The sequence below is a fragment of the Caloenas nicobarica genome, chromosome 7 (genome assembly GCF_036013445.1).
Source record: "Caloenas nicobarica isolate bCalNic1 chromosome 7, bCalNic1.hap1, whole genome shotgun sequence".
Lineage (NCBI taxonomy): Eukaryota > Metazoa > Chordata > Aves > Columbiformes > Columbidae > Caloenas > Caloenas nicobarica.
The window spans coordinates 34,609,651-34,636,635 of NC_088251.1; the positions used below are offsets into that span (position 1 = coordinate 34,609,651).

Below are 26,985 nucleotides of genomic sequence, written 5' to 3' on the forward strand. Positions count from 1 at the left end.
CAGTTTTCTTGATGAACTACAACAGTATATAAACTCACACACTGCTAAAAAAAAAAAAGTATACTTTGGCTTTTACATTCTGAATTTCCATTTTAAAGCAATAACTAAATAGGAAGCTGCCCTCAGGCGGATGATGCAGAGTATGACTGAAATGGCCAGCCTAGAAACCAGAAAATTTCAACATTATTGTACGGCAAATAATTTTTAGAAGTGTTTTTGATTAATTTGATCAAGAAATTAACCAAAAACTTTAATGAAAGCATGTTAAATTAGAAACATTTTCAGAAGTTATACAACTTACCTAACAACAGCTTTGAATCTTTCAAATTTCAACTGCTTTGAAATTGTAAAGCTGTTTCTTTCAATTCTACTCTGCATCACACTGGACCTCTGCTGGAAATCATCATTAAAACGGCCACGTGTACTGAGAAAAACCAACAGCCTCATTCATTGAATCAGGATAACAAAAAGCAGCCGGTTTTTCTGAATTTCAGAAGGACTTGAGCAGTACTCGCACATAGCCAAAGTACTGTCTACAAACGAAGACCCCTCGTTCTGCAAGGGGAAAAATGGAGCTATACAAATGGGTGACATAAATAATTTCTAGAAACACCTATAGTAAATTCAGTATCTTAATTGAGTCCATCAGCTTTAAAGTAAGTTTGAAGTTAACTCCTATATATTGAAAAGGGAAAAACATTTAGAATCCAAGTTACAGATTGCTGTCTTCTTTACATTCTATATTTCCCTAACCTCATACAATACCTCAATATCAATTTCAGGATTGCAAAGTTGTCACATTTTTCCAGTAAAAGTGAGAGAATATTTTAAGACAAAAAGCAAATGTTAATGAACAGTCCTTTCCTTTCACTGCAGAAAATTAGGCATGTATAAACAAAAAAGTAGGATTAAATTTAGGCAGCTCATATTCTCCAAAACAACTTTTCACTTGTTGCAGTGTAAAAATTCAAATAAATTTTAAACCCCCATATTTTCCAAATGCAAGTAAACACAGATTTTTTTTTTTTGTCTTCAGGAACATTAAAAATAGTTACTTTCAAAATTCTAATGCCTTCTACAGCAATACTCTGAGTTCAACAGATTCAGACATGAAATGGATATTTAGTCATTGCCCAAACCTTAATTGGTCAGAATTATTTTCTGCAGAAAGACTTCTTGTATTTGCTACTGTTTTTTCAAATATTTAACCATTCCTCCAGTATTTCCTCAACTTCATCGAACAAACTTTGAAGAAAATTTATGCAAAATTTTGTTTATTATTTCCTATTCAGATAGCATCTTCTCCTGAACACATTAAAAAAATCAAAGCCTAAACATATTTTTAAATATTGTACCTTTGTAAGGGCAGCTGTATGATCTTCTCCACAGCATATATGAACAACCTTCTGAGTTCTCAGTGACTTTAGTAGCGTAGGAACGTACCTGTCTGAAAGGTTTAATACAGCAGTAGATTGCTTACTTTGAAAATAAAAATCAGAAGAAATAGTTCTGCTCATTTATTCTAGTTAGGCTCCAGTCAAACACGCACTTCAAATCTGCTAGCATAACACAGTCATTGTGACTAAGTTTAAGTATGTTTGAGAATTGTTATTTGAGAAAAACAGAGAGACTACTATACCAAAATATTTTGTAGTAAATATTCTCATTTTCACTAGCATAGCATGATATGTCAATATATAAATCATGAAATATGGAACAGTACGTTGGACCTGCCATTGGCCATGAGAAAAGAAAACAAATGACAGTTGTTTCAGTGCTTCATGTTTTTGAAGTGTTCCTACAAGTTGGTATCGGTTATAGTTCAACATTACTAAATGTGTAATAGAACGGAACACTGAATAATTAGGAAGCACAAATAACTTCTGTCCGTTGCCAGAACAAATCAACTTTGCCATCCAGTTGCACAAAAGCACTTTTAAAAAATGCTAATGCTTAAAATTTGTCAGGTACACCAAGGTGCTTGGAAGAAGTCCCATGAAGACATAAAAAAGGGATTTTCCCAAGATGTGATTTCATATAAAAAACTGGGGTCATACATATTCCAAAGAATATACAGAAGCAATTGAAGTTTCCCATGAAAATCTGATTTCTGAAATGTGAAATTTTCTTATTACACAAAAGTGACCAGATTTAAAGCATTTTAACTACAATGCATTTTTCTTACTTTAGATGGTGTTAAGAACAATGAACCAATGAGAAAATTTGAATTGATTAAACTAGCTATAGATTATTCCATACTAAACTCTGTATTCCAGGCATCTGATAGCATAGAGTCCCACTTTAGAGCCCTGTGCCCTGATGGTGTGCCTGTAATGTAATACAACTAACAAAGAAACAAATTTTTGTCTAACCTAACTATTTGCTTAAAATTGTTAATGAGTATCAACACCCTAGAAGAGGAAATTTTGGAAATGATTAGCTGAAAATCATAAATGACTACCAAAAGTGGCCTGTTAAAGACAGATACTCACAGGGCAGTAACAAACCATAAAGATTCCTCAAATGCATCTACTAAGAACAACCAAATAGTTTTGATAATTACTGGTTTTGTCAAGTAGTTTCATCTATCTAAATTTCAGTTCAGACTGTAACGACTGCATAGTATCTTAATTTAATCTCACTCAGAAAGTCTAAGTCACAGAAAAATCTGGAACGGAAAAAGACAACAAGTCAAGTGAGCTAGAAGTTCAACGTAACAGTACCAGAATTTTCACTACAGAACAGCTGAGAGAAAAGCCCAAAGTCTTTCTTACGCAATCCTACACGACATCAGCACTCTCCAACAATATTCAACAAGGGTTTGTTCTGTCTGCTCCTTTTCTAGGAATGCCGCCGTCTTTAGATTCATAAACCAAGACCTTCAGCATGAAATTTTACTGGAGTGATGTTTACTTACCATTATCATCATTAAGACCCAGCTGCCCAAATTTGTTGCGTCCCCATCCAAAAATGGCTCCAGAAAGAGTTAGTACAAAACTGTGGGCTCCTCCTGCTGCAATCTGTGCAAAAGGGATTCCCAGCAGAGACTTTATCACATGTGGTGAGTTTTGTTTTTTAAACTCGTAACCTAAGCCCAGCTGGCCGTATTTATTTTGTCCCCAGGAAAACACTTCACTTCCTATTTAAAGGAAAAAAAAAATAAACGTGACAGACAATCAATGTAGTTTAATTATGTAAAGTTTACGTACTGTAAGAAAAGCTAGAAGTTAGACCATTGCTCTTCAAATATTTGAGCTTGAAAATGTATACAAATTACTGACTTCAGAAGCTAAGCATGCTCATGTAATTTGCAGACGTTTGACTCAAATATTTAATCTGACTAAAAATACTTAAATTACATTCAAAACCATCAAAACTGCTTTTAACATTCCTGTTCCATTAGTGTTAGAGCAGTTGAGTTTGGTTATTACTAAGCAAGATGCTGTTCCATTGGGAGTTCCACTACTGTATATATTTTTATGCAGAGATCTTGTTAAGGTTAAATACTGGACATGCAAAAATTCCCAATTTCCAATCACAAGCCTCGTTTAAGCTTTTGTACGGTAACATACTTTATTTTCACATACAAATTAAGTGACATCTTTTAAATTTTAAAATATTTTACCAATGATATTATCAATGAAGCACAAAGTTTATAATGTCATTTAATGCCTTATAAAGAAAAGCATTTCGAAGGATCACAAATCAGAGAGCTGATTATGTTAAAATTGCTCCCGAATGAAAAACGTTCCACTGAACAACCAATGTTTTGCCGAGGTATTTACTATCCCAAAGATCAACACCTAATCACAAAGATATTTTGCTTTTGCCGATGCGATACACATTTCAAACAGTAATGCTATCTTTAAGCAGTAATATTTCTTATGTCTCCCCTACCTCCATCTTTCCAATTACAGTTTTATTAAGATAAAAACAATGAAACCTACAATGTGCCTATAATGCACATGAAGAATGGAAACATCAAAGCTGCAATCCATGAACTAGCAGTAGCATAGCGATGCTATACTTCAAGCTTGCAACTATTTAAAACACTGAGTGAACTTTAAATTTGAAACTCCTACTATATTCTTGCACCTTTGACCAATAGAACACTTAACAGCACAATTCTGATACTCCCCACATTCTACTGCTGATCTTGACCCAGGCAATGGGGTATTTGTAAATCTGCCTGCCTGGACTGAAAACAAAGGAATCTCCCCAGGTTACAACGGTAAAGACGTCTGGGAATACATCATGGCACAGAAAATGCTCAGTATGAGCCCTTGAAAAGTCAGGTACAGAATCAAGACACACACAGTCAGTATAAACCAACACATTTAAAATTTAAAAAAAAAAAAAAATAGCATACAATTAAAACCTCCCTCCTCAAACTTATTTAGTTTATATTTTAACCACACATTGTTAAGAAACCCCGTCAAACTTTACAGTCTTTCTGGAGTTTTGGGGTTGAGTTTCTAAGTTTCCTTTAACCCCACACAGCAGCCACTTCTTCCAAATGGAAGTTTTGGCTACTACTCTCCTTTGTCACAAGGAAACAAACAGGCAGCAAATTAAATTCATAGTAATTTCTGAATAGCTACACCAACCAGATATGCAATACTCTTACACAAGTGAGCCCAGCTAAGTGTGTCCCCACATCCCCGGCAAAATTTTGAAGAAAGATGTTTAAACCTTTCAAAAAGTGAGTTATAATGTGATGTTACATTTTAACCACAGAAGCACCAACAAAACAGCAGCTTTGCAACAGAAAAGCAGACGAGGAAGTCTCGGCCTGAAAGCCTCAGTAACTTAAGTTATACGTTAAAATAAGACTAATGACAACACAGCATGCTAGCAGGATGAAAAAGAAAAATGGAACCAAAAAAAAAAAGGAGAGAAATAAATTTTTAAAAGGAAATTACATGAAAGCATGATAACAAAAAAAAAAAGGCAGAACACCACAACATTTGCTTGTACATTTCTTTTTTAAATTCAAACTTCCACTATTAAATTACACTTCCCCTACCAACCTGAAATCCAATCTGTGTTAAGTGGTAGCATGTTTTTTAAAAAAAAAATTCCTTTTTAAAAAAGACAAAATAAATGTTGAAACCTTTAGAATTACCTGGCAAGAAATTACAAAAAAACTTCAGAAGAATTTGGCTTACCTTTTGAGAGTGCTAGCGAGTGATAATAACCACAAGCAACTTGAACAATTTGGATGTCTGATAAGCTTTTAATATTTCTATCAGGGCAAGAAAACAGAGAAAGAATTAAGTTACTAGATCACAGTATGAAGTAAAAAGTCACATGAAAAAGTACTATATAAAAAGTGAATCCTTCTCACTGAAGTATATATGAAACTAATTTAAGTATCCTAATTTTAATTAGAAGCTATTTAGTAAAGTCTTAAGTGCAAAACCGCTTCTTTTCTACACTTCCAAGGACAGGTTCTGCCTTATTTTAATAAAGTCAGTAAAAGACCATAACGAAGAATTAGGGAGGTTCACATGCTAGGAAGGAGATGTCATACAGCTGAATGGAGGAAATTAATACCAGATGCAAGAAGAAAATTATTCTTACTTTCTAGTTTTCAAAAGAAAAAAGTTTTTATATCTAATATTGATATGAAGAAGATTGTAAAGACTTAATTACTTCCTGTTAAAATTTGAACCCTCAATTTTTCATCTCTACCAACATTAACTTCAATCAAAACTTCAGTTTACAGAGTTATTCAGTATTGCACATTACAAACAAATCGCAAATACATGCAAATGTGCATTAAATCTAGTATGCTTTCAACTTTTGATGAGAAAAACAGTTCTAAAAGGCCTGTGGGGTTTTAAATTTGATACAGAATAAATAACTGTTATATTAGTTATTTATATCTTTCATATTTATACATGTCACAGATAGCCACAATAAAGTTGTAAATTACTAATATTGCAAGGAATTGTTACTTTTGCGTCTTTTTCCTAAGTGAAAAAGAAAATTAGAAAAGCAAACCTCCAGCTTGCAAACATACAGAGTTACTGCTACAGTTTACTGATTTCAGTGAACCTGTTCATCACAGCAAAAATGCGACTTCAGCTAGCTGGAAAGCTTACAGCTTCTCAAAACAAGCAAGTCAGTCTGGCCAGCACTCATTTGTACAACTAGGTGTATTATTTGAACACAACCAAAAAACTTCAGAGTACAAGTGGAAGTACGACGATCAGACAGCAAATGTACCTTCTTCAAACGCACACCCACAACTGGTTTGGAAAGTTTAACATTCTACTTCTCTTTAACTTCTCTTAAATGACAGTTATCAATCCCCATTTACGTTCTTAAAACACCCATCCTACTTTTCCAACAGAACTTCCATCGAAAACAAAAAAACCCCAAACCAAATCGAGTAAACCCGTAACACACTTCTCACATATGATGACTTTTTGAGAAAGGAAGCTGTCTACAACATCCAAGTCCCATAGCTAAGATGCACTTTCTAATGTGTGTTTTTAATTATAGCAGCAGAACAGCTTAAACAAGGTGATTTAAGTACATTAAAAACAAACAACCAACCAACCACCACACACACCACACAAAAAGCTGCAAACTTATTATATGCTAATTATTTTTAACCTGGGCACTCTGATGCACTCCTCTGTTCCCGGCAAGCCAAGCTGTCCATCAGTAGCCAGACCCCAAGCATATACCTGACCTTTGTCATTTAATGCAAGAGTGTGGGCTTCTCCACATGATACAGCTACAATATTTTGGGCATCCAGTGCACCAACGTGCTCTAAAAAGAAAACAAACAACAAAAATATTTAAGCTAGTTACAAGCTAGTGTTGTTCAAGACACTTATACTCGCTACGAAGATATCAACTGAAACAACACAGAAGTCTGCCAAAATGTGCTTTACTTAAAATTGTAAGCATGCTATTCTAGGAGAAGTAAGTTGAATTTGACACCCTAACATAACCAAACAACAACTCTATCTGGAGCGCACAAAAACTGCAGCTTGATCATAATGGTTCCTTCTAATCTTGCCATCTGAAAATGAGTGCGGAAACTCAATTAAGGTCAAACAGATTATTGTCAAATGACTACACGTGTAGACATTACGTAAGAGGAAAACATTCCACCACAGCAAATTAAATTCACCTATTCATTATTAACAAAAAAGCCTGCGAAACGAGGCAGGGCAAATTAAAGACTAAAGCTAGTGATTTTGCAATGAGCTACACAATGTCCTCTTTATAAAGCAAAATACTGTTGAAACAGAGCCTAAAGAGTAATTTTTCTAGATATACAGTGCATGCCTCTGCACAGCAAACACTAAAATATCTGTGATTTTTTCCAGTAGTCTTCGTCAATACCTTTAAATGTATTTTGAGAAACTCAAGGGTTTTGTGCTTATCATTTGTGATCAGGAGACTAGTATTTTAATTCTGGCAACAGTAAAGTGGAGAAATATCATTAGGGCCTATCATTGTGGCTGGAATATTCAACAGTCCCCTTAAATAAGAGACTGCTCAGACATCATTTCATGTCCTGTTCTCAAACACATAAATTCTATTCCTGCCTAAGGATGGCACACGGCTGAAAAAGCCTGTGTATCATCAATGTAACGTGCACTGTAAACACAGCCTCGCATGGTCAAAGTCACACTCACAACAGCAGCTAAGACTATCTGCAACATGTCGGCCACTCAGTTGCCGAAATACAGTAACACTGACAGCAGACAGAAGTTTATTTTTTTTAAACAGCTGGTCTGATTAAAGAGGTTTCCACCCCAGCTCAGCCCAGTAGGGCCTCCCCAGCTCTGCCAGTTGGAAGGGGTCATGTAAGCGCCTTCAGCTCAGGGAGCAGCATGCAGACCAGCCCAGAACATCTTCACCACCTGCTAAACCGGCCAGGCTGATTTTGCCTAATGTGGATTAAGGAACATCCACACAGTCCCCACGGCAAGCAGAGCTCTGTGGGCACAGCTAAATAGCGCCACTGGGGACACGAAGTGGCAAAGACATGCAGTCAGTGACAAAACTATCTTCAGTTAGCAGAAATAGATTCAAAAGAGAGCATCCACCCATTTGTAAAGATACTGAGCCTCTTTAGACTGCGCAAGTAAAGTTATCCCAGTGGGCCAACTTCAAATTAGAATATTCAACAGTATTGTCAGTAACCTCTAGATGAAAAAAAAAAACAGGGAGGACATTACGATCCTCATGAGTGCTGCATCTCAGCATTAAAAAAAATTATAGCAGGTGTTTGCCTATTACATAAGAAAGCTCATAGAGGGCTGTTTAAAACAAAAAAAATAGAAGCAAGACATTTTTCTTGTAACTTTTAGATTTAAAAGACAATTCAGCATCATTTTCAAAGCAGTAACGAGTATTCAGAGTAAGTTTGACAGGCCGAGTTTTTGCTCACGTTCATGAAGCAGGTGTTTGCACAGGATTAAAGTTTATCAGTTTTAATATCCATTTAGTGTTTCCCAACCGAAGTCCAAATTAGTTTTAAAAAGTTACATATCAACTACACTAAAAATCTTTACTTGGCACCAAATCCAAACCTCTGAATAAAGGAGAACTCCTAAAATCCTGCACAGTGCCTTATTTCCATTTGAAATATTCGTACCAATTATTGTGCCACGTAACTTGTAAAATTGCTATAGTAGTGATTAGAATAAACTCTTACTAAGCCTTTTGAGTTTGCTTACGTTCTGCTGTAAGCGCTGCCAGCAGCAGCGCTGTGTGTCACTCGGCAGCACGCAGACGTGACTCAGAGCCACGGCTCTGAAGGGAGCCCATGTGCACAATCCTCTGCAGTCCCTGCAAGATGTTTACCCGCTTCTGCTATAGAACTGCCCCAGCGGGGAGCAGAAACATGCATATCACAGAGACAGGAAGAAAAAAGCCCCAGGAAGTTTTACACTGTATCCTTTAGGCTTTTCCAAATCTTCTTCCTGCATGAGTGCAAATGCTGAAAAGTCTTTTATCAAGTTTTGGGTTTAGTTCTTAAAAAGAAAAAAATTAAGAAGGTCACTTTAATCAGACCTGGTCTACATCGCATACTAGACAACTGAAAACGCAGAGTACGTTTCTCAAGTATGGTACGACGAATACTCATTTCTACCATACTTCAGTAGCCAAACCCATACATACAGTACAACGCTAATTCACGTATTGAAGCAGAACACCTGCCCTTGTGATTAAAAACAGGCACTGAGTCTCCCACAGCCTTAGGTAAAGAGATTCCATGCTGGAAATCAACGGTGGCAGTGTCCGGCTGCACGGCGGGCAAAATTAGGAGGGGACAGCCGTGTTTCACAGTTGGTTGTTTCCAACTGCCACGAGATGCAATCCAAGCAAAGGAGTGCTTTGCAACTCCTAAATACGCCCATTTTTGGAAGAACTACTGTGCATACAATTCAGCACATGCACAGACACTGGCACTCTTGGGTTTGATACAACATAATGAAGCAAAAAAATACATGTGCAACCACACGTACTCTCCATAATTCATTACTTCTAAACTTACCGGGTCTTTTCCTGGCTTTTTCATGCCCTAGTTGTCCTAGATCATTGCATCCGCATGTATAAACAGTCCCATCATCCAGGACAAAAACAGTGTGTCTCAGTCCACATCCTACATCTCTGACCCTTTTATTTAAGAAAAAGTCACTTTTTCTGGGTTCTAAAACAATCTCTTCATCAATTCCACCCAATCCAAGCTGTCCAAAAGATGCATTTCCCCAGCACAACATGTTTATGCTTCTCTTGATCAGAGAGATCTTCCAGTTTCACTTTTCTAGAATATCCCTTCTGCGTAGCTGTTAAAAAAAAAAAGAGTACAGTTTTCAGCATTGTCCCTACTGTTTATGTTGTTTTCTATGTAGCATGTAATCCACAAATTCACTTTCTATATAGCAATATATTGAAACATTCTATGATTTTTAAGAGTATGACTTACTTTCTTGGACAGTATTTACATTAACCCTGCAATAAAAAGCCTTCCTTCCCATTTCAGATACAACTTTTAAGATGTGCATGTCCTCGGTTTTATAAAATTTTGTTTCGAAAATTTAAAATATCATTACTTCTAAAACTTCTCTAATCCCTAATCGAGAACTATATGAATGGCAGTCACAACCAATTCTAGCCAGTGGAAATGACCTCAAACATGTTTGAAGGAGAGAGGAGAGGCTAGTTTCCTTACAGGAGGAGCTGAGTTACTCCCAAAAGCACTGTTGTATGGCCTCAAGACCATCCCTAAAATCAACGCTTGACTCATAGCTTGGAAAAAACTGGTCAAGCTCTGATCAATCCAGTTATGCAACACAAAGACTAATATGATGATGCGTCAGTCATTACATCTAAACAACTATGAGTCAACTGAACTTAAAATTTAAGCTGAAACTCAAGTCCCCAGTCTTGCACTGCACTCAAAGGCTACAGCTCCACAGTTACTCTACAGCAACAAAGGGCCGCTACGCAAACTCCTCCATGCAAACCCCCATCCCTAATGCCTGAATTGCAATTACCGGTATATGTGCTAACAGACTCTGTAGCTATTTGGAAAGGCTACAAAGCTACACTTCTCTCTCATTTTCAGTATTGCAGATAATGAAGAATTTATGTCAGTGTTTTCAATATTACTTACGCTACATTTCCATGCCAGTAAGTTTCCCCATATCTTCAGACTAATTTAAAAATCAATGCAATATAGTGTAAAACTGCTATAAATTTTTATCTGTGACCATTATTTGGAAGACACCGTGAATAACGGAACGTGGAATACAACGCACTACAAATGCGTTCAGTCTTACATTCTGCAGGGTCATAACACATATAAACCACCTAAATATAAAACTGCTCAAGGAAGCAAGCCATCAGTTAGCATCTAAGCGTTACATAAAACCAAAGAAGGGCAGAATTCTTGCCAGCACAACAGGATGAACTATTTTTCTCTGCAGAAATCAAAATGCAGTAAACAAGACGCTTATTTTCGTGATTTCATAACAGAAACCAACAACAACAAACCCAAAATGGCCAAAGAGCTTAACATATATTGCATTCTGTTTACCTATCTCAGGAGATGATGCATGATCAAATATTTCCCTAGCTATCACTAGCTATATCCTACCACATTCAGAAGGGGACATCAAAACGAGGACATCTTCAGTTAAGACATAGCTACGCAACGGGAAATTTCACACATCTGTGGCAGTGACTGCAATGCTTCAACCTGCAACACAAGAAGTTCAAAAAGATGTGTGATTATAGCACTTTGAGATTTCTGTAGTGAAGATTCACCTCCAGTGGGGCAAAAAGAAAAAAAAGTTCTCATTTCTATTAAAAGAGCTATTTATTTCCATAGAAGATGAGCGTTTTGTTTGTTTTTTTTTTCTTTTAAGAGTCAGCAGCCAAAGAAGTTTTGTACTTTGCTCTCAAATCACAGCAGTACTTTATCCCTGCGTGTAGTCACGAAAGCCAGCTCGGGTTGTCAGCTGCTGGATATCACCGTGTGTGACGTCGAAAGCAGCTCCGTGCCGACACCCAGCACGGAACGCGAGGGAAACCGCCCGGCTCGTGTGCCGGCGGAGCGCGGGTGGCGATGCTGCGGGCGCAGGCTGGACGCTTCCCGAGGCTGCACTGACGCTCTCCAGGCGTCCCCGCGGGCCGTTCCCCGGGCCGGGAGCGGACACCGCCCGCCTGCGCCGAGCCGCTGCCGCACGCACCCAGCCTGCGGCGCGGCCTTCCCGGTTCCGCTCCCTGGGGCGCCGCCGCCGCGCTGGGGTCCGCAGAAGCGGCCCGGCTGGAGGAGCGCGGCCTCCGCCCGTTCCGAGGGGCGGCGCCGGGCGCCGAGGTTCCGCTCAGCGCGCCCCGCAGCTGCGAAGCGCCGTGGCCCGTAACCGTCCCAACCGCCCCGGCCCACCGGCCGCCCCGCGCCCCGGGCGCTGCCGCTCTTCCCGCCCCGCTCCCACCTTCCCGTCCCACCGGCCCCGCAGGCCGAGCGCGGCCCCGTCCACTCTCCCGTCCGCCCCGCGGGGCCGAAGGGCGGCGGCGCCCGGGTCCGCAGAGGTCCAGCGGCACGTCGCAGCCCGGCGGAGCTCACCGGCGGCGGCGAGGCGCTCCGCTGCCCTCCGCTCCCCGCGAGGCCGCGCCCCAGCCCGGCCCGCCCGCCGCAGGCACTCACCGGCCACGGCCAGGGCGTGAGCGGCCCCACCGCGGAGCGCTGACAGGGCCCGGCCGCCGCTCCTGCGCAGGCGCGAACGCAGCGGGCGGGGCCGCAGCGCGCCCGCTCCACCGCCCGCCCCCTCCCTCTCCGGCCTCGTGGTCGGAGGCGGTGACGCAAGGGCGGCGTGGCGTGACGTCAGCCCGCGCGTCAGGGGCTCGGCACTGCCGCCGGGGCCGGGCCGGTGTAACGGCCGTGCCGGGGCGGGGGCGCTGCCCGGGCCCCGGAGCGAGGGGCGGCCGGACTCACCGCGTGGCTTCGGTTCCCGCTGCTCCGCGGTGAACAGGCCGGGCGAGAAGCGGCTAACAGTGAAATGTAGGAGTGACGATGGAGCGACGAGCGCTGGAGCGATGCCGCCGACCTCCCGGTGTGCCCGCAGCGCGGCACTGGGCGGAGTGGGGCTGGACCGTGCCCGTAGCTCCGGTGGGCGCTCCGGGACGGTGACCGCAGCTGGACGTGCCCTCGGCTGGGGAACAAGGCAGCACACCGAACTCCAGCAGTTTCGGAACAGCATCGTTGTGTTACATCACTCCCCCTGTGCTTGCTGAGCAAAGGTCTTTGTGATGGCGTATTTCTCCTTCCTTGCAGCTGGGAGACTTGGCAGCGTGTTGCTTGCTATTCCTTATCCATGATGTACAGAGATCTGCGGAAGCCAGACACACGTCTCTAGCAGAGCAACTGAAAAGGAGTTTACATACTAGACGCATCTTATAGCTTTTTTTCTGCAGGATTTTGCTTTGTGCTGGGTGGAAAAGCCATAGCGATTCATTTCAGTGGACTGGGTTGGGAATCAAAGTGTGGTTTCCTTATTTAGCAGCCTCTCTATAGTAGTTCTGGGATCCACCTTTATGTAGGTCAGGACGTAAAATAGGCCAGGACCAGGCATACTTCCCAACAAGTGATGGTGCAAACCATGGGTAAGAAAGGTGCTCTGTTTGGTGGCGTTTTGCCCCGTAATGGAAAACATTTAAAAACACCAACACATGGGATACCTTGGTCCAGCCATTAAACGCTCCTTTGTGTGTCTAAATAGGTAAGATTCTACAGGACTTGGCAGGATTTGTGGTTGTAAATTTATCAGTGAAGATCCAAACCAGAAATATTAAATTCATACCTAGAGACGGCCACATCGCTGACAGAGGCTGAATGATGCAGCAGTTTTCAGGGTAGCAAATACCCAGGTCTGTTATTTAAAGGAGAGATGTGAGTGATTTGCCTGTTTCCATTCTGTGTGTAAGAATGGAAGGTTAGCAGTAGCTGTTACACATAGCAAATAGAAGAAAACATTTGTTATCTTCTAAATTTCCTTTTCCCTTTATTTGTGAGACCACTAGAGTAGTAACTGTGAATAATTACACTGTGAAGTAGATTTTAAATGTTGTCATTCATTGTGCAATATGTCCTCTGACCAGCATGTGGGGATATGTCCATGTACTTGAAGAGAACATTATATGCCCAGTACGATGTTTACATAGAAAAGTATTGTAGTATAACTGGCCTAATGCATTAAATAATACATAAAGCATAAAACAATATACAATTTTGCACAAATGTCAACTTCCTTCTGTAGTAAACATAGCTATTTTATTTAAAACAATTATTTTAGTCCTATCATCGGATTACTATAAGTTAAATAATTCAAATGTGTCTTCAAATAAAGTATATATTTTTATTCCACTTACTACTATCTTGGCAAATTTTCTTTTCTGTGCCAGAGGAGCCATATCCTGCTTGTCTTAATGCCTCGAGAAAGCCCCTGCATGGGAAAGGAGATACACGGGCCGGGGGAAGGGAACACCTGCCCTGATGCCACGTCACTGCCCTGACTCCCTGCCGCTCAGTACAACCAATTCTGCACCCACTGGCATTAAATGCCCCAAAATGTGGTTCTGTGCAGTGGTCAAGACAACCAGAGGTCAGCATGCTTGCACCTCTAAATTCCCCATGTTCATTCCTGTACTTGCAAAACCCCCCAGTATTTCGCAGTGATGCAAAACCCAGTGGAAACAAGAAATGTAAATCCAGTTAACTTCAGGGAAGGGATTTATTCCTTCTAAGTGCCTTAGCATGGAGGGTTTCCTATTACAATTGCATGGTCTTCTTATTGATGGTCATAACAAGCCAGAAACTATTTTCAGTTGCCCTGTCGTTATTTAAAATAGCAATGCTTGGCTACTGCCTGGTGATTGCTGTCAGCACAACTGCGCTTTTTAAATTGTACTCCCATTAATCACCCATTCAAACCATACAAAATTTTTTTAAAACTCATATATAGTGTTTACTAACATATACTTTATGCTTTTATTAGTGGAAAACATCTTTCAGTTAATATAGATGTTTTTGAAGGCTACTGTGTCATGGCACAAAACAGCTAATAAGAGAGATGGACTCTGCTCTCTGCCTCCATTTTCTCCTGGCAACAGTCAGTACATACTTTATAAACATTAATTCCTCATTTCAAACTCCTTTGTTTTATACTCTGATGTGTCACAGACTACAGAACATAGAAATGGGTGTCCAGAACAGCTGAAAACATGAAATTAGAGATGTCAGCATTTTGCTGTGAGAAATCACCTTTGTGTGAAGCCTTTGCGTAGAATATTCTTGATTAAGAGAAAGAAAAGGCTTTAGAGTGCAAATAGCCTTACAAACAAAGTATGGTCAGACCCTTTTATGCCATTTCAGTTTTACATTTTACCCTTAATATTCTTCACAGTATCGATATTTGGATGTTAGTAAACTAATGAAAGTGCCTACGCAGACAGACAGACATAACTCACACATTACACACCAAGTACATGTTTTATATGCTCTGCTACTTCATAGCTGAGCGTGTTTTAGTTCTGGGTCTGCCCACCCTGCTCACTGTAATGATCTGATTAGCTCAAGTGGGAAGGCGCTTACCAGTACAGCCTATTATTTATTAACTGAAGGTGATACAGTGAAAAAAATGAACAGTTTTTGACCTGCTTGTGAAAGCAAATCACTATATAAATACTAAATTGACAATATTGCAAGTTCTGTGTCTAACTCAAGGCACCTAATTAAGGGAGCTGTTTAAGAATAAGCTGAGGAGTCATACCATCAAATCAGATAAACAAAACCAGAAACTTGCAACACCCCATTCCCCTCATCCTCTCAGGCCAAGAAATATAGATGAAATAGCTAAACAAATGCCATTCATAGGGTGACAGATGTAAAGAAAACGGAAAAGCAGTGAGGACAAGGATGAATCCTGGAGAGGAAGACTACGATGAACAAAACAAGCTGACCTTTGCATGAGGTATGAAGCTCTTGTGCTCACAAACTCTTGTATGTATCTGATATCCCCAAGCCCACACGAATTGCAGCTGGTGCTCAGAGTGACTCCCCCGTGCCCTGGCAGTGTGGCAGAGGACACACAAGTGCCCAGGCACCAGCAGTTTGGGGCTGAAGATGCTGAACATTTCTGAGCATCCCACACAGAGAGCTGGGAGCACAGCCCCTTCCCGCATGTGGCACGTTCTCTTCCCATTGCAGCGACATTTTGCACTACTATATGAATTGTTCTGTTATAAACAGATCAGCAGCCCAGGTGCTAACAACACCAGGAAATTCCCATGTAATCTTTTGAGGTTTTTGGCTTAAGTGTTGGATGCTGAGACACCGGTTCCCATGCCATTAAACTGGGCTTTTGGTCAGGCTGAAACTGATCTTTGATTTTTAAGGCGCAACCCTGTAGGAACACAAGATAAATAACCGAGCCAGTTCTGCCTTGCAGAGACCAATTTGAGAACACGCTGAACCTCAGCTTATAAAATAGCAGCTCCAAGTGGTGCCACATGCTGCTGGTTCTGACATGACACTGTGTCTTTGCATAGGAGGATGATGAAGCACCCTAAAATTAGCCGTCTTACTATTTCGTAAAGAGCAGGCAGAAAGGTAGCAGCCTGCGCTGAAGAAAACAAAGAGGCACAGAAGAGGACCAGAACGGGGGCTCACACACAGGCTGGTCACAACACTTGATGGTGAGCTCTCTTGTCTTCTTTGCAAATTTCCATGTTGGACTGTTTAGTGTCATTTCTTATCCCAAGCATGGGGTGACTTGATCATGTAGGTGCTTGTGTGAACAGAGGTGCAGTGGAGGGATCTGCCCTCTCAGGGGGCTTGGGAAACAGCGGAGGGGAAAACTATCTGGGAAAATGACACGGAGCTGGCATGTAATTCACAGAATTTAGTTTGTTGTTACCGGAATAGAACTGAGCATGGAAGAAAAAAAGTCATGCTGGTATGGAAACCAGAAATGCCATCATAAAGCCCCCTCGCTGTTGAGCCAAACCATTTTTTTGTCTGATATTCAGCTCTCTCTCGACCCCATTTCTTGCGTGATAAAGTCCTTGGCTTTACAAGGAGTAAGATTTGAGAGAAAAAACTTCCAGGCAGTAGGAAGATAGGCATGGATGTGCCTGGGTGTGGGAAGAGAAACAGTGAAGGAAAAGGTCCTAGACCAGAACAAGGCTTGCGGATGAGGAGAAAAAATAAACTGTAAGGAAACATTTGAATATCAGAGGCACAACAGGCCTGACATGGAATGGATGTTAGGGCTGATTGCTAGGAGAGAGGACAACACAGCACGCGTCTCTAGGAAGCAGAGGACGTTGCCATCAGCCCAGTGTAAGCCTGTGGCCCTGTGCCTAAAACAATTGTCAGGACATGCTGTTTGCTCTGTTCCTGTGCTAGGACTCTGTGAAGAACAGCTGGGAAGAAAATAACTCCAAGGTGTAAACTGTGAACAGTATGTTCAAACTACATCCAGCTGTTTCTCCTATTAGTTATCACTCAAAAATAAGGGACTATTTTGCAACAAAGATATTTCTGTTTAGTAAAGATGACTGGGCAGTTCTCTGCAGCTTCTGTGATTTAATTCAGATTAAGACTCATGATTTCACATCTCTTACTGAAACTCAGAGGGGCATGATACGGTGAGATCTATTTTTGTGCAGTTAGCAACTGATAGATATTTGGTATAGCATGGACTGAAATGTGGCGTCAAAGTGGTAATGAATCTGTGCCATTTTTATCAACTACAGTACAGGACATCTCTGTTCAAAAAGTGGATTAAGTAGTCACAGTGGATGAAGACTCTAGGAGAGATGGAAAATCAGATTTCTCTTGCAGAGGTTGTTAAAGAGCCCCATAGAAATTAGATGTGAGCAGTCAGAGCTTGGAGTCCTTGGAGGACTGTAACTCTGAGTTTCATATGACATCTCAACCTAAGCATTAGAATAAAAGATTAAAAAAAAAATATTTTGGAGACAGAAGGAAAGTGAGCTGTATGAGATGAGCAATCAAATACTCATAACTGTGTGAAAAATGGAATCACTGCTGCTACCTACACGTAATTCATATGTAGAGAACCTATTGACTCTTTATGTTCCCAGAGATCTCCTAGTCCTTACTAAGCTTCCGTTTAGGAAAGAAAAATTGTCACAAACTTGTAATCTTTTGCTTATGTTTACTGACAATAATGGAGTTGTGCAAAACGCTGACAATCTTTTGTGATTTTTTAATATGAATGACTTAGAGGCTCTTATTCTCTCCTGATAAAATCTTGGGACAACGTTTTTTGAGATAATGTTTCTTTGTTTGGTCTACCAGCATATAAAAAACTGTTTCAACTTGAGACTTCAAGCTTGTAAAGGGGAGGCCCAAGCAACTATGTATCATCTGAGAGCAGAAACAGTAGAGCAGCCACTTGTGCCAAATCTCCATTGCATTTAGCTGGCTTTTTTTTCTTGGATGGGAAGGGAGGTAGCAGTGATTCCTCACCTATCTCTGATTGATGAAGGCTTCTTGTCATTAATGTCAACAAGCCACTAGGACATCACTAAATATCATCACTGATCCCAATCAGAAATGATCATTTGAGGGTTACTGGACAGTCCCCACCTAACACACATATATTTACTTTCATAAAAGAAGAATACAGGGCTATTCCTAGCTTCTGGGCAGCTTCTAGACCAGCAAAGTTACCCTTAAACATACATAGACATAAATGTGAGAGTAGTCCTAGAGCTTGGATCCCTGGAGGTTCAAGAGAGATTGTTCCCGAGACGGAGGGAAAGGCACAGCATTCCCACAGTATCCAACTGAGACACAGCAGCTTCCACTCACCCCATGACCCACTGGAGACATCCAAAACCAGACAGATTACCAGCAGGAAAGTCAACTTGAAACTCCACTTTCATCAGAAAACACTTCCACAACATTTTTTAGCCAGTAGACTTGAAAAATATATTCTGCCCAATGTGATAAAACTTTTGCAAATATATTAATACTAGAAACAACTCAATACAAAATATTGTATGCTTATAAGATTGTAACAAACTCAGCCAGGCAAACTGGCTCTTCAACAGACAGTACAAATATTACAAATTAAATTCCTTTGAGTATAACCAATTCTTTCTTTTAATAAAATTAATGAAAATAATGCTTACTTGGCCTTATGGCCAAGGGGTTGCTTTGTAATAAACAGCATTAGGGTTAAAAATCACTTTTCCAGAGAGGCAAATGACATGTGATCCTTATAATTTTTCCTGACCTCTTGTTCAAGTTTGAGCCTCTAAATAGCTCATCACCATTATAAACCTGTTTGTGTTATCTTCTGAGTTTATAATAACCATAAGCATTAAAATAGTCTGTTCATAACTGTAATAATCCCTACTGGCTTCCCTGCACCATTATAATAGACACAAACCTAGAAGCATTTTGTTTATAACCATTATGAATAGTCATTATTTCCAGTGAGTTATATCAGCAATGATCTCTTAAGAATCTAGTATTTGGGATTACAGTATCTACAAATTTTCAAGTCAAATTTATGAAAACTGTTATCTTTTGGCTAAGATTTAGTTTAGAATAGTTAACAGCAATACATACAATTGTAAAGTCTTCACTTTAAAAGTTCCTACACCATCAGTTTTACAGCTAATTTTGACCGTATACAGAACTCACTATTTGCCCACGTCAAAAAACAGATAACTCTTAGTATATTAATTTCCTGAGGTTTTCTAACAAAACCACAGCAAGTTAAAAGAAATACCATTTGACAAGTAGAATTAAAATGTGTTGGCGTTTCTGTGTTTGTTTTTTAATACAATTTAAATTTACTTATTTTGAAGCGAGATTTAAAAGCTCAAGAATTACCAAATAAATGTATGTTTATAGCTATATTTCAGGAAACTTCAAGTTTTTAAAATATTTGAGAAGTTGAAGATTCAAATACTATACCTGCCTCTGCCATAATTTCTTTGGACATATAGTGATCAACATAAAAAGAATAAAAAGGGAAACTCATTATACTGATTGTCACATATTTTCTGATGTAAACATTTGGCTACATCAAATCCTGCATCTAAGGATCTAGACCAGAGAGACCTTCACATCTCTGCAGAAGAGCCAAAGGTTTTCTCTTGCACCACATAAATAGAAAGCAAATATTTCAGGATTAGGAACCATACAGTACATCAAGAGTTTCCTTATTAAGTTTTCCAAAACCAGGAAAGGAAACAATACTGCTTGGAGCACAGTTATCCCTCCTTAATAGTTTCAATAATGCAATTGAAAGGAGCCCATGGGAGCACACAGAAAGTAGCTATATCTGCAAGTTGGAGACTGTTATTAGAGGCCTCATTCTTGGGAATCAAATTATTCATGGTTTCTTGGATTTTAAACTTTATTATCTTGATTAAAAGCTGGGAAAACTCTGGAAGTTCTCACCTCTGAGTTCTTTCTCTTTGGCCCTCCCTGGCCAATAAGTCAAAGCTGTCATTTTTCCTGCTTCCCTTTCCTCTAGGTCAAACCCTCAGATGGGTAAATTGCTTTGCAATGGAACTAATACCAATTTAAACTAGCTGAGTCTCGATGGGTTTATATCATGGCTCAAAACCTCACAACTGAGGGTGTCAAGTACGAGAAAATACATGTTTGTACTCCTTTCATGCAGTGCAGTCAGCAAACTGAAATGCATTCCAGGTAAACTCTGTCCATCCCAGCATGATACCAGCAGTTCTGGCTCCCAGTTCCTGCTCCTCTCCCCGCTTCAACTTCTCTGTTCACCCATACACCTTAAATCCTCTTCAACAGCTCAACATACAGCAAACCTGATCTGCGCTATACAGGAGGAACAGCTTTCATATATGATACCTATGGGTTACAAACATTATGGCTGAGACTTTCTAAAGTATATCGCTTCAAAATATGTATCTTGATTTTCAAAAAACGGTGAGTAAAGGTTTAGGTGGCTGCCTCTAGTTGCTCAAATGTCAAAAACTTGGCCAATATCAAGTTATACAAACACCTAAATGAGAATATGCAACTGGATCTACACAAGTAATCCCTTAGCTTTTCAACAAGTAGTAAGAAAATTGATAGTATATCTTTTTAACTATTTAATGAAAACATAGGCTTGGTCTTCATATCCTGTCTTTCAATTTCCAAACTAGTAAATCTTTCTTTATAAAACAGATATTTTTGTGATTTACTATTTTATCCTGATTTAACACTAAGCATATACTTTAAGAGCATTGTGTCTAAAGTTTAGTTCAAATATCAAGTTTCCACAGGCTCACATCACCAGTTAAGCATGCCAAAAAGGTTTTGTTGTGATTTAAAAGGCATTTACTAATCAGATTAACTGAAAAATACTTACCATATTATTTGCAGTTTCTTTCTAATTGTCACAGTTTGGAGTCTTCCAATATTCTTCCTTTTCTAAAGCAGAAAGAAGTCAGACATTTAAAAAAGCATTTTCAAAGGCACCCTAGGCAGAAAGAAAATCCCTTTTTATAACTTGTGTGATAGTATATGGCATTACTACATGTCACTGATGTACCAGTTGCCCTAAACTTGGCTTGTTATGTGTGTGGTTTATCAGATCAGAATATATTTTAAATCCTGTGTTATATCTTTTGACTCCTTCCATTGAGCAAATTTATATTTTGTCTGTTTGGAAATTAGATAGTTCTGGAGACTAACAACTGCATAAGCAGAACCACTGGCTTAAATGTGGCCTGAGAAAGTAGTCATAAACATTTTTGATTACTAGGTGATTTCTTTGAAATGATTTAAAGGTCTTATTTAGTTTCCAATTGGAAAAGGTATATCCTCCTCTCTCTCTCTCTCTTTCTCTGTCACATATACTTATTAGAAGTTCATGTTTGGCATAGTTAACAATTTGTATAGCTAGTCAGAATGGCCAGTAGCTCCTGCTATTGCTGTTCTGAGGTAATTTTCTGGGTCATCATCCTTACTTCAGTAAGCGAGCTTACATCTATCACTTGTTCTTTAGCCAGGCAGCATGATTCTGATACTGCTAGTGTTCAATAAGCTGGTACTATCAAATTAATTTAATTCTCATCTCTGTCCCTTCTGAAAGTTTGCTTGTGTTTTGACAAAAAAGACTCTCATTTTTAAATTAATTCTGCCAGTAAAGTTGTATTCTAAAAAAAACACCCAGGTTTTTTGAAGCTTCATCAGTATCTATAGATAGAATTTTTGCAGTGCATCTTCACAGAAATTTTTACAAATTATGTTATCATGCAAGTCAGTTTAAAATTACAATGAAAAAAGCAACAATTAAAGTGGGAAGGTGACTCAGTGGCCTGAGGGAAGGCATTCCAGACAGATGAGGCAGCATAAGGGAAAGAGAAACCAGAATCACCAGGAGGGGCTGGTAAACTGATCTCAAGTGTACAGAATAAGGTGACACACTGAAGTGCTAGTAAAACAGTAACTATTTCTTAAATCCGTCACCCAATGAGATTCAGAATTTGAGAATCATATCCTAGTTATGTTTTCCCTACAAAAGGGTACTGTTTTAATGCAAAGGAGGAAAAATTTAAAAGCCATAGAGCTTGTGCAGAAGCTGGTTTTGTCCCTTGTCTGTTACAATCAGAGAGCTGGGCAGTGTGGGGGTCCCGAACGCCGTGCACAAGGGGTCACATAACAGCGGCTAGCGCTGCTCCTGCTCCAGCCAGACAACCCATGCCCCTGACCCCACAGGCCACTGCTGGATCTTATTTGTTGGCACAGAGACTGCCGTGCTTTTCTGCTGCCACCATGTGTCGAGATGACAGGTTCCATGGAAGCGTGGGTACAAACTCTTCCCCAGCAGTGTCCCTTCAGACTGACAGTTCCCCAGTTCATCCTGTTGCACCACTGCAATACACTATGCGCAGTCTCTCCTTTCCATGGCATTTGCTTCTGTCATATTTTAGTAAACTGTCACCAAACTATGCTCTCCTGACCTCTGTGTGTCAAGCTCTTGCCTTTAGTTAGTTCCCCTAGTCACCTCACTGAACACCACGTTGCTGTCCTCCAAAGTGTTTCCCCCAGGCTGCCCTAGCTGAGGTGATCCGATGAGCACAAGTTCACAGACGAGCAGACTGCCAGGCACACTGCTGAGAAACCACTGAAACTCTCATCTGAGTTTGTTTGGAAAGCAAGAGGTCTCAAGAAATTATTTTAAAAATGTAGACTATCCATGAACACCCTCTCCTTATTCTCTTCTAGCAACAATCATTTAAGACATTTCAATTATGGGAGTATCTCATGAAATATAATTTTGGCAACTAAGTTATTGAATGTTTTGTCCTATTAAACATCTGACTAGAGATGAATTTCTCTACCGTTCTAGTTGTCTATAACAGGCACCAAAGCCTCTGATGCTTAAACCACCAGCCATTCATTCTGGTTCTGGTTACTCTAAAACCTGAAGGTCCTGATCTACGCTACCATTAGGCTGAGCTGCCTCAGGCTCCTGCCAGGGGCTCAGCCCTTTGTGTTTAACTTGCTGAGTATGCCTCAGGGCCTCTCACCTAAAACAAAGACAGACACTGGAAAGCCACTATATCTGATTATAATAGAAAAAGGATTCTGAAGATACCTGTATTTTATATAAATGGTATATATGTTCTTAGTTCAGGCAGAAGGCAAGAACCTCTGGATATATTTTCCTCATTACCTTGCAGCTCACATTAATCAGGTTTCCACAAATAACAGCCACGCTTCTTTTGTTCTTTTATGTTAAGAGCACTTACAGATGGACTCTCAGTGAAGTCTCTCAGGTCGTTAAGGATTTTGGAATTTCTTTATAAGTAGCCTGGATGAAATTCTGCTCTCTGTTTGAGATCACGATGCCATTTAAGTGATAAAAATAAGGACTGCATTGTAAATCCCTGACAAACGTGTAATTCGAAATAGAGACCATGTGGTTACAAAATACGCCTCACTAGACTGACTCTTGATACACTTTTAAACGTACAATCTATAATGTGTCGTTGTGTTAATCTCAACCCCAAGTTAAAAGCATTCATGTATGAATTGCTGTCTCTGGACAACAGTAAGCGGCTAACAAAGGCAGACAGGGTAGATACCGCGTCTGCTTAATATGAAGCATAGGAATAGCTACCATGTGGAAAGGAAAACAAAACAAAACCTTTTATTACAATACTAATAAAAAGATTAAAAGTTCAAATACTCAAATATAAAGTATATAATATGGCTTTCACTTCAGTAACGTCCCTGTATTTCCTTTTCCTTTGTACCAGTCCCTCTGACAATCTCTTCAGTAGTATTAATCATGGCTACAAACATCCTTTTTAAGATGTTCTGGAGATGTATGTTCCAAAGAAAGGTAAAGAAGCCAATTGAAATGGATAGACCTGTAGCTGCTAGGGTCTAATCCTGTTTTATCTGAAGAACAAATTAGACAAGCCACAAAAAAGGAGAGAGCAAAACCCAGAAAAGAACAGCAAGAGAACAAACACAGTGTTTGGCTTAGTGCCCTCACTTACATATAATGTGAGGAAGACAAGCCCATGGTCGTTTCAGCTACAGCACGACCTGGCAAACCTGCACCAGCTTCAGTCAGAGGCAGCACCAACTCGTGCTCTTCTAGTTGGAGACCTGAAACAACATAGTAACATCAGTTTTGTCTGCTAGGCCAGGTTCTTATTAAAAACAAGAGAAGGAAAGACATAAAAGATAAGAAATAAAGAGAGGAAATAAAAGAAGCCAGAAAATGATAGGGTCATAATAGAGATGCAAATCTCACGTAGCACAGCGTCCCAAATTAGATGAAGACCATAGAACTGGCATTATCAGATCCCCTTTTATGGTCTGTTTTGGACTAGACATGCCTCGCAATCAGGACAGTGAAATCCTATAGTGTCTGAATGGATCCTGTAGTCTCTGACAATGCTGGGAGTAGTAACCCTGACTGTAAATCTCACACCTTTCAATCAAGCCGGTTTTTTGGCATCAACGTCAAATCAAGCTTCCTCCTGCTTCACTTGCCCAAAGAAAGCCCTGAATGGAACAGCACATCGCCTTGATAATTTGTTCAGCAATCAAACCCAGTTTCTGGGTTCTTAATTTTAATCCACTGATTTCTGATCTTGTGTTTCTGTTGATTACCAGGCATAGTCTCCATGAAGTCATTGAATTTTATAGATAGGAGCCTTCATTAGCATTATCTCCATTTTTCTGTATTTGATTTTTTAATGATTTTTCAAAACAATGTTATCTAACGGGTTGCATTAAACTTTTGCTTCTTTGGGCAACTGCCAGTCTCTGTGAATCAATATTTGCTGTGTGCTCTACAAATCAGTGAATTCTGGTAGCGCTGACCCTAGAAAGGAGGCTGATGTGAGCCGAGCCCTGCACCCAGAGATGGTGGGAACTTACGGAGATCCCACTCAGCCACCTGAGCACTTCTAGATAGAGCTCATGCGCTTTATATTAGAACCATAAAGGGAAACTATCCACTTTAAAATTTGAATGCTAGCAAATTAAAGAAGCCAGGTGCTTGCAGAATGTGGTTTAGATATCACAACTTCAAAAAAAAAAAAAAAAGAAATTCCCTTACAAAAGGAAGAATGTAGGAGAATGTAATAAAATATTGACTCTACAGCGAACAGTAAAATGGTTGTGAACAGACACTTTGTGCTCTTTTGTATTATAGGCATCTTTGCAAGTTGACCAAGTTCTTTGACAGGCTGATATTATACAAGATAGTATTGTACAATGAATAATACTGCACAAGACAAAATAACATAATTTAAAATAAGGACATGGTGTCCTCCATTTTTGGGGGGCAGGGAATCCACCTCAAAGAATTGGACACTTTTACAATTGAGTAAAAGCTTTTTACAAAAAAGGGATTTTACAAATTCCCTTTTACAATTGACACCCGTAACATCAATTATTTAATGTTCTGGGGATTTTCTCTGTGTTATAGAAATCTTTATAACAGTTTTCAATTGTACCATTTCTACTGCAACAAAGCAGTATACAGTATATTTTTACCTATTGATTAATTTTGAAAAGCAAATAGATGGAACATTGGATAAAACTGGATGAAGACAGTACAAGAGATTGTCTCTCTGTATGGATGGCTTTCATCACTGTGATTATAACAGACTTTTTGGAAAAGTCTGACTCCTGACAGAACAATTACTGATTTCATTGCAAACAGCATCAGGCCCCGTAAATTATTAGTACATTTCATCTAAATAATTAACAAGACTGAAAAATTCTGTAGTAACACCCAGGCAATCCTCACATGAGCGCTACCCTGTTTAATGGCAAAGCCTGTTTTGGGCTGGGTGAAAAAGAAACAGCACTGAAAGAATATTTCAACATTATTATTTGTGCCTTCTACAGAAAAGAGCTCCCATGTTTTTCATCCTTCTGATATGTCTCCACTTCTAAAATTAGAATCTGAGTTAGAATCACACAATACCTGGCAGGCTCATGCTAAGACATGCACTGCATCATGATATGAATAGAAAATATCCAACTCATATTATCTTACACAAGGTTTGCAAATCACTATTGAACTAGCTTTACCAGAAACATCCAGAAAATTGCTATTAACACTGTTCTTACCAAAAGAATAATGCTCTTAAGATAATTCATTGAAGTCTATAATATAAAACAGAAATAGGACTTGCCACTGCTGTTCAAATTACTGGACCTTTAAATGTAATACCTCCGGCAGCAACTAGTCACTGATGCTTCAAGAAAAAACATCACTGCTATAGTGCAAAGCTGCACAGATGAGGAGCAGTTTGGAATAAGCCAGTATAACAAGGCTAGTATAATATAAAGTGGGTACTTTATGAGTCACCATTCATATTTGACCATTTGCATCTCTTCTGAGGCTTCTTCTTCAGCCCAGTAGAGCAAACTTGTCAAACTCACTGCCTATTTCATACTCCACATTAGAAATAAATGAGTTCAGCCGTGGGATGAGCAAGACGGTGGGGAGCAAACCAGAAGTGAGTAGTAACCCTTGGCTCCACAGGGCTCTGGAGAGATCTGCAAAAGCTCTACCTCACTAGAACCTGACTGCAAAGAACTGTTGGGAAGCTTTCAAAGAAATGGAACATTTAGTATTTTGGTTCCAGAATTTTCAGTGGAAAATTAAAAAAAAAATCACAATCTAAAACCCTGTCAGAAATCTAGGACCAATTACAAAGGCAATATTAATATTTTGGATAGTAATTCGGAATTGGATTAGAATCATGGGCAAAAAACTGGTCTTGTAGAAAACCTTGTTTAGACATGGTGAGATTTTTTCCTCATTTTCCAGTTTTACCCATCTCTCCACATTTTCTGTGTGTGAGAGAGCTGTATAAACACCATCTTCCTGCTCCATATAATTGAAGGTCACTTGTGGCAGTCACAAGAACAAAATTATTGTTGTTGTTGTTATT

The 26,985-nt window shown here is 39.7% G+C and overlaps 2 protein-coding genes across 9 annotated transcripts in view; one reads left to right on the forward strand and one right to left on the reverse strand.

The window, feature by feature from the left end:
- The window catches only part of HERC4 (HECT and RLD domain containing E3 ubiquitin protein ligase 4), a 44,191-nt gene extending 20,065 nt beyond the window's left edge, over positions 1-24,126 (reverse strand). For 2 of the 5 annotated variants that reach the window (XM_065639472.1, XM_065639468.1), the window contains exons 1-7: positions 12,188-12,274; positions 11,135-11,236; positions 9,530-9,821; positions 6,625-6,784; positions 5,169-5,245; positions 2,918-3,139; positions 1,356-1,447 (exon numbers count right to left, since the gene is read on the reverse strand). In XM_065639472.1, the coding sequence (XP_065495544.1) occupies positions 1,356-1,447; positions 2,918-3,139; positions 5,169-5,245; positions 6,625-6,784; positions 9,530-9,755 (777 nt within the window). In that variant the 5' untranslated portion in view covers positions 9,756-9,821; positions 11,135-11,236; positions 12,188-12,274. Of the gene's footprint in view, positions 1-1,355; positions 1,448-2,917; positions 3,140-5,168; positions 5,246-6,624; positions 6,785-9,529; positions 9,822-11,074; positions 11,237-12,106; positions 12,141-12,187; positions 12,275-12,475; positions 12,870-20,915; positions 20,978-24,060 lie in introns of those variants that run through there. The other 3 variants (XM_065639470.1, XM_065639469.1, XM_065639471.1) reach the window with 3 other exon arrangements.
- MYPN (myopalladin) overlaps positions 16,100-26,985 on the forward strand; it is a 76,263-nt gene continuing 65,377 nt past the window's right edge. For 3 of the 4 annotated variants that reach the window (XM_065639464.1, XM_065639465.1, XM_065639466.1), the window contains exon 1: positions 16,100-16,233. The gene's annotated coding sequence lies outside the window, so the exon portion shown is untranslated. The remainder of the gene's footprint in view (positions 16,234-26,985) is intronic. The other variant, XM_065639467.1, reaches the window with a different exon arrangement.